At 40.3% G+C, this 8583-nt stretch overlaps 1 protein-coding gene across 1 annotated transcript in view; it reads left to right on the top strand.

Moving 5' to 3' along the window:
- Positions 1-8583, top strand: part of LOC122351560 (titin-like) — a 152005-nt gene that overhangs the window by 91718 nt on the left and 51704 nt on the right. Inside the window, 15 exon segments of the mRNA XM_043248710.1 lie at positions 135-285; positions 376-657; positions 738-1040; positions 1136-1441; positions 1528-1809; positions 1908-2207; positions 2313-2615; positions 2700-3008; positions 3131-3412; positions 3542-3841; positions 3953-4246; positions 4337-7291; positions 7409-7744; positions 7831-8115; positions 8220-8519. Of these exon segments, the coding sequence (XP_043104645.1) occupies positions 135-285; positions 376-657; positions 738-1040; positions 1136-1441; positions 1528-1809; positions 1908-2207; positions 2313-2615; positions 2700-3008; positions 3131-3412; positions 3542-3841; positions 3953-4246; positions 4337-7291; positions 7409-7744; positions 7831-8115; positions 8220-8519 (6988 nt within the window).

Raw genomic sequence — 8583 nt, 5'->3', positions numbered from 1 at the left:
TCTCTCTCTCTCTCTCTCTCTCTCTCTTTCTCTCTCTGTCTCTGTTTATCTGTCTATATAGATATGTAGATGTACAGATATGCATATTGTTATTTATTGTATGTTTTGTTTCATTTAAAAAAAAATCTGTTTAGGTTAAAGACAAGGAAATCAGAGGCACCAAATTTGTTGTTCCTGGTCTTAAAGAGCTTGGACTCTACAGATTTAGAGTGAGAGCTGTAAATTCTGCAGGTGTGGGAGAACCTGGTGAGGTTTCTGATGTGATAGAAGTCAAGGACAGGACAAGTAAGCATTGGTTTACATTTTAGATTTGTCTTTATAATAATCTATTTAATACTTTCATGTTACTTCATATTTATTTGCCATATATTTTAGTTCCCCCTGAGGTTGACCTGGATGCAACTGTCAAGGAAAAGATTGTTGTTCATGCTGGTGGAGTAATCCGCATCCTGGCCTATGTGTCAGGAAAGCCTGCTCCAGAGATTATTTGGAATAGAGACGATGGTGATTTGCCAAAGGAGGCTGCTGTTGAGACCACCTCTATAAGTTCAGCTCTGGTTATCAAAAACTGCAGGAGGCAACACCAAGGCATTTATACGCTGACTGCCAAGAATGCAGGTGGAGAGAGGAAGAAAGCAGTCATTGTTGAAGTGCTGGGTGAGTGTTTTTTCTTTGAGTCTGAATTCTGAAATTATTTCAGGAAAGTAAAAAACACTAATTGTTTTATTTCTTCACAGATGTCCCTGGCCCTGTGGGTCTGCCTTTCTCGGGTGAGAATCTTACTACTGACTCTTGTAAGTTGACATGGTACTCTCCTGAAGATGATGGTGGCTCTGCTATCACCAACTATATAATTGAGAAGAGAGAAGCTGACCGTAGAGGCTGGACTTCAGTGACATATACTGTCACAAGGCACAATGCTGTTGTCCAAGGTCTTATTGATGGAAAGGGTTACTTCTTTAGAATTGCGGCTGAAAATATTATTGGACTAGGTCCGTTCACTGAGACTGCAGCTCCTGTCGTCATCAAGGATCCACTCTGTAAGTCTCTGTTTCATTGTATCAATATTTCTCATTTAGATATATTGTCACTTTAAATTACTTGTAAAATGTCTCACTCATGTAAACTTTTTCAGCTGTACCTGAGCGCCCAGAGGATCTGGAGGTGATAGCCATAACAAATGATTCAATCAGCGTTGCATGGAGACCTCCCAAGTATGATGGAGGTTCAGACATTACAAGCTATGTTCTTGAGGTTCGTCTTATCGGACAGGACAACTTCAGCCGTATTGCTGTAGACGACAAACTAATGGAACGTAAATTCACACACGTGGGTCTTAAAGAAGGGTCTTCTTATGAATTCAGAGTTAGTGCTGTGAATCAAATCGGTCAAGGCAAACCATCATTCAGCACCAAACCAGTTACATGCAAAAAAGAGTTTGGTAAGTAAGCGCATGCAGGTGATTTGTTCTTTAATTTCATTTTTTTTGACAATTTATAATTTATTGTGTATTATACTTTTTATTAGAACCACCAAATCTTGATCTTGAGTTCCGTGACAAGGTCATTGTTCGTGTTGGGGAAACTTGCACTCTTCAAAGTGGATACACAGGAAAGCCAGCACCAACTATTAAATGGTTCAAAAATGATGAGGAGCTTCAGTCAAATGAAGAAATTGCTATCACTAGCACAAAGAAAAAATTGTTCTTGACTATTGCAAAGTCAAAACGTGATCACAGTGGAAAGTACACTGTTCTTCTAGAGAACTCCATTGGTTCACGCAAGGGCATATGTACTGTTATTGTTGTTGGTAGGCTAATTTATTATTTAGTCAAGCACATTATTTAATTATCTTGCTATTATTTATGCTAATTTAATTGTAAATCATATGTATTTTGACTTTTTCAGATCGTCCACAACCTCCAGAGGGTCCTGTTGTCTTTGATGAAATCTATAGGAATTATATGCTCATTTCTTGGAAGCCCCCACTGGATGATGGTGGAGCTGCTATTTCTAACTATATTATTGAAAAGAGAGACACCAACAGGGATCTGTGGATGCCTGTTACAGAATCTTGCACAAGGACATCATGCAGAGTTCCAAAACTGATTGAGGGAAGAGAGTACATCATTAGAATCTGTGCTCAGAATATTCATGGCATTAGTGATCCACTGCTATCTGCTGAGACAAAAGCAAAAGATGTTTTCAGTAAGTAACAGTTCCTAATATAATGGTCACTAATAATTTTAAGAACAATCATTTAATATATGATCAAGAACCTCACTCATGCTCTCAATTTTCTAACACTTGCAGAGGTTCCAGATGCTCCACAAGCACCTGTGGTAAAAGAAATCTATAAAGATACAGCGCTTATTTCATGGCTTCAGCCTGCTGATGGTGGAAAACCAATTACAAACTACATTGTTGAAAGGAAGGAGACCATGGCCAACACGTGGGCTAGAGCTGGAAAAGAACGCATTTACCCTAACACAGAATACTGGGTTCCTGATCTTCTCCAGGGATGTGAATATGAATTCCGTGTCATGGCAGAGAATGTGATTGGCATTGGTGACCCCAGTCCACCCTCAAAGCCTATTTATGCCAAAGATCCTATTGGTATGTGTGTAATGATGAATTTTTTTTTTTTTCCAAATTTTTGTCCAATTATTAAACTCCTATTTTTTTTATTTCTTCTCACAGTGATCCCAAGCCCACCTGTACTTCCAGTAGCAATTGACAAGACAAAAGATTCTGTCACTCTTTCTTGGCAACCACCAAAAGACAGTGGCAGAGGCAAAATTTTTGGCTATCTCCTTGAGTATCAGAAAGCTGGAGATGAAGAATGGCTCCAAGTTAATCAAACACCTGATTCTTGCCAGGGCACTACATTCAAGGTCATCAACCTTGAGGATGGTGCACTTTACAGATTCAGAGTAAAGGCAGTGAATGCTGCTGGTGAATCAGATCCTGCATATGTACCAGAGCCTGTTCGAGCACAAGACAGACTTGGTAATTTACGCATACTTGGATATGGATGACTTCTCTAATTATGCATATTATGCTTTTTATTGCATTTAAGGAAATGTCTGTGGAAATATTAAATGTTTTTGTTTTTTGCCTATTGTCAATAGAGCCCCCAGAACTTCAACTTGATTTGGGCATGCCTCGTGAGATCAAAGCAATGGCTGGAACCCATATTAATATTATTGCTGGAATCAAGGGAATACCTTTCCCCAAAGTCACATGGAAGAAAAATGAGGCAGATGTTCCAACAAGATCAGAGATCGAAACATCTGGAACAGCAACCAAACTAGAGATGCGTTATTGCACCCGTGCAGATTGTGGAGATTATACACTTACTGTTGAAAATCCTGCTGGATCAAAGACAGCAACATGCACCGTGCTGGTTCTTGGTATATATATTTAAAGAATATGTTCTTATTTATAAGAAGAATAATATACAAAATAAATAAAATGAAAATTAAATACTGTTCTTTTTATGCAGCATGTTAAGTTGTTGTTTTATTTGTTTGTTTTTATAGACAAGCCTGGACCAGTTCAGCATCTCAGAGTATCTGATGTCAGAAGTGATTCTGCCCAGCTGTCTTGGAAAGACCCAGAAGATAATGGTGGTACACGCATCACTAACTTTGTTGTTGAGAAAAAGGATGCAGCATCTGCACAATGGGTGCCGGTCTGCTCATCATCCAAAAAACGTAGCATGATGGCCAAACATTTGATTGAGGGAACGTCATACATGTTCCGTGTGGCAGCTGAAAATCAGTTTGGAAGAAGTGAATATGTTGAGACACCAAAAGCTATTAAAGCAATGAATCCACTTTGTAAGTATGGCCTGTGAACATTTCTACATAATAATGCTTTGAGCATCTAAAAAGTGTAATATAATTAAAAAAAAAAAAAAACTAACTTTGTTATTCAACTGGAAATTTCAGTCCCACCTGGTCCACCTAAAGACCTGCATCATGTAGATGCTGACAAAACTGAAGTATGGCTCCAGTGGAATTGGCCTGATCGTACAGGAGGAAGTGACATCACAGGGTTCTTGGTCGAGTACCAAGAAGAAGGTGAAAGGGATTGGGTAGTTTTTAAGACTGTCAGTATCCCTGAGTGTCATGTGACTGGACTGGAAGAAGGAAAGACCTACAGGTTCCGTGTTAAGACAGAGAATGCAATTGGTCTAAGTAGACCAGACACCACTGTGCCAGTACTTTGCCAGGAAAAATTAGGTTAGATTAAAATTTTAACATTCTGTATAATTAATTTAAAATATGATTTCACTTTGTATTATAAAATGTTTTTCTTCTATTTCTTTGTAGTACCACCAATTGTTGAGGTGGATGTGAAGTTGATAGAGGGAATCATTGTGAAAGCTGGAAGCACTATTAGATTGCCTGCCATTATGAGAGGCCTTCCAGTTCCCACTGCCAAATGGGTCATTGATGGAGAGGAAATCAAGAGTGAAGGCAATATCAAAATTGACACTGACAACTTCTCCACTGTTCTGAGCATTGCTGACTGCACTAGAAATCACACTGGAATCTATATTCTGACAGTGTCTAACTCAGCAGGGAGTAAGACTGTTTCTCTGAATGTCACAGTTCTTGATGTGCCAGCTGCCCCAATAGGTCCTGTTAATATCCTTGAAGTGACTCCTGACTCCATGGTTATTGAATGGCGTCCTCCCAAAGATGATGGTGGAAGCCCAGTCATGAACTATATTGTTGAGAAGAGGGAATCAAATAAGGAAACTTGGGGAGGAGTAAGTTCTGGCAGCACTTCCACTAGGCTCAAGATTTCTCGTTTGCAGCAGGGAGTTGAGTATGTTGTGAGAATTCGTGCTGAAAATAAAATGGGAATAGGCGCAGCTCTTGAAAGTGCACCAACTGTAGCACGACACCAGTTTGAGGCCCCTGGCCATCCAGGAAAACCAGTTGCATCTGATATTTCTGAAGATGCCCTCACACTTGGATGGACAATGCCTCTCTTTGATGGTGGTAGTCCAATCAGTGGTTATATCATTGAGCGAAGACATAAAGGAGGCAAATGGATTAGAGTGAATAAAACACCTTGCAAGGACCTTAGATACAGAGTTCTTGGCCTTTTTGAAAGCAATGAATATGAGTTCAGAGTATTTGCTGAAAATATTGCTGGCTTTAGTGGACCATCACCTATTTCAGATTCTGCCAAACCTTGCAGACCAATTACTGTTCCAGGACCTCCAGTAAACCCTAAGGTAAAGGACTACAGTTGCACATATGCTGACTTAGTCTGGATCAGACCCACAAGAGATGGAGGCAGTCCAGTCTTAGGATATATAGTTGAATACCAAAAGGGAGATGCTGAGTGGGAGAAAGTCAATAAGGATGATCTAATTAAACAGTGTGCTTATAGAGTAAAGGGACTGACAGAGGGCACGGAATACAGGTTCCGTGTTAAAGCTGTCAACATGATTGGGGAAGGTGAGACCAGGGAAGTTCCAGAGTCAGTTGTTGCTAAGGATATTGTTATTCCTCCAGAAATTGAGATGGACGCCACATGTCGTGACCGTGTAACTGTTCGTGTTGGACATAACATTAATGTTGTAGCATATGTGAAAGCAAGACCTGATCCAGAAATCACTTGGAGCAAAGGTGAAAGTGTTTTGGAAAGGGACAAGCGCACCACTTTAACGAACAACTTCCCAGTACTGCATATGCGTATCAAGGAAGCAACCAGAGCAGATCATGGAAAGTATACATTGAAGGCTGTTAATGAAGCTGGAGAGGCCTCAGCTACTATTACAGTAAATGTTCTAGATAGACCTGGGCACTGCCAAAATCTTACACTTACCTATGTAACTAAAAACTCTTGCATGGTGTCCTGGGATGCACCAGAGGATAATGGAGGCACTGAGATCACAAATTACATTGTGGAATGTCGGGAGCCAAGCATACGAGCCTGGTCAATGATTTCATCTGACTGCACAAATCGCAAGGTAAAGACTAAACTCATGGAAAATCATGAGTATTTATTCCGTGTGTCTGCTGAGAACAAGTGCGGTCCTGGGCCAGCAACAGAAACCAAAACTCCTATCCTTGCAATCGATCCACTTCAGAAGCCAGGAGAGCCAGAGAACTTCCACGTCAGTGATATTGGTAAGAACTTTGTTTTTCTTAAATGGAGAAAACCCGATTATGATGGTGGCAGTCCTAACCTGGGCTACTATTTGGAGAAAAAAGAAAAGGATGCTGAAGAATGGGAGAAGGCACATGAAGGAGTCTTGAAAGAGACATTCTTTATGGTAGACAAATGCGTTGAGAACCACACCTATCAATTTAGAGTCCAGTCAACAAACGATGGAGGAGAGAGTGCATGGGTTAGGACATCTGATATTCTTGTCAAAGAAGAAGTTCAGAAACCAGTTCTTGACCTGAAATTTGTTGGAACTGTTGTGGTCAAAGCTGGTGAATCAGTTCGACTTGAAGCTGGACTTAGAGGAAAACCACAGCCTGAGGTTACCTGGGTGAAGGAAAAGGCTACAGGCGATAACCCAAGAATCAGCATTGACACTGGACATGATTACTCCAAATTCCTCCTTACTAAAACCAAGCGTAGTGATACTGGAAAGTATGTGGTCACTGCTACAAACTCAGCAGGATCATTCACAGCATATGCCAATGTTACAGTTTTGGACATACCAGGACCTGTCAGAGATTTGAAGATTTCTGGAATTTCCACAGACAAGTGCAGAGTTGTATGGGATCCTCCAGAGGATGATGGTGGTTGTGAGGTGGACAGCTATATTCTAGAGAAATGTGAGACAAGAAGAATGGTCTGGTCCACTTACTCTGCTTCTGTTGTCACCAGTTACTGTAATGTAACACGTCTTGTTGAAGGAAATGAATACATATTCAGGGTCAGAGCGGAAAACAAGATGGGAACTGGACCACCAATGGAGAGCAAACCTATTACTGCTAAGACACAATACAACAGGCCTGGTCCACCTGATGCACCTGAGGTAACCAAAATTGGTAAAGATGAGATGACTGTGGTATGGGCTCCTCCTGAAAATGATGGTGGAAAGTCTATCACTGGCTACATTCTGGAGAGAAAAGAGAAGCGGGCTGTTCGATGGGTCCCTGTCACAAAGAGCCCTATCTCTGAAAGGCGTATGAAGGTCACCAATTTGATCCCTAACCATGATTATCAATTCCGTGTTAAAGCTGAAAATGAAGTAGGTTTGGGAGAACCAAGCAAACCATCCAGACCTATTACTGCAAAAGATCCAATTGGTATGTATAGTCTGTTATCTGTTATAGTATTTTTCTGTTTTTTTTTTTAAATATATTTTTTTCTTACTGATGCATTTATTTGTTTTAAACTAAACTGGCATTGCATGTACCATTTAGAACCCCCTGGTCCCCCTGGCAGCCTTAAAGTAGTTGACAGCACAAAGACATCTATTACACTTGGCTGGGTGAAGCCTGTGTATGATGGTGGTGCTCCAATTATTGGATATCTGGTTGAAATGAGGGATAAGGTGCAAGTGGAAGGTGAACAACAGAGAGATCCAGAGGAAGGCTGGAAGAAATGTAATACTGCTGGACAGCTTGTCATAACTGAATTTACAATGATTAACTTGGATGAGAGGCAGGAATATGAATTCCGGGTTTCTGCTCAAAACCAAGTTGGCATGGGCCGCCCTGCAAACCTCAAGGAAGCTGTATCACCAAAGGAGATCCATGGTAAGCATTTTTTTAAAGTGTCATTCATATGATTACCTTTGAAATTCAGTATGCTTATGTTTTATTTTTATTTTTTTTTACAACAGAACCTCCAGAGATTGATCTTGATGCCAGTCTAAGAAAAGGCCTTAGTGTAAGAGCAGGATGTCCTATTAGACTTTTTGCAACAATTAGAGGAAGGCCAGCACCTAAAGTGACTTGGAAGCGCATTGGTGTTGACAATGTCATTAGGAGGGGACATGTGGATCAGATTGATACTATGACCTTCCTTGTGATTCCGGAGTGCTCACGTGAAGACTCTGGAAAATATTCTTTGACCCTTTCCAATGCATCTGGAGAAAAGGCTGTATTTGTTCGTGTTAAAGTCTTAGGTAAACTTACATTTGTAAAAAAAAAATGCATTTTAAAAATAAAATAAGCAATGCTTTTACTTAATACCCCATACTGTCACTAAACAAGTGAAATTTGCCATCAGATACTCCGGGTCCCGTTGGTGGACTAGAGGCAACTGACATCACCAAGACAACCTGCCAGCTTGCATGGTTGCCTCCAGAAAATGATGGTGGTAGCCCAATCCTAAACTATGTTGTTGAGAAGCGTGAGGTTGATAGAAAGACATGGACAAATTGCACAAATGACTTGAAAAAAACAAGCTTCAAAATCACAAATCTGACACCAGGAATAGAATACTACTTCCGGGTCATGGCAGTTAACAAGTATGGTATTGGATTGCCTCAAGACTCTCCAAAATCCTATCTGGCTACAGATCCGAAGAGTAAGTCCACCTTACACAGTACAATTTATTATATTATATTATATTATATTATATTATATATGTA

This window comes from Puntigrus tetrazona, chromosome 9 (genome assembly GCF_018831695.1).
Source record: "Puntigrus tetrazona isolate hp1 chromosome 9, ASM1883169v1, whole genome shotgun sequence".
Lineage (NCBI taxonomy): Eukaryota > Metazoa > Chordata > Actinopteri > Cypriniformes > Cyprinidae > Puntigrus > Puntigrus tetrazona.
The sequence above is the reverse complement of the archived record's forward strand: the minus strand, read 5'-3'. Positions and strand labels throughout refer to the sequence as shown.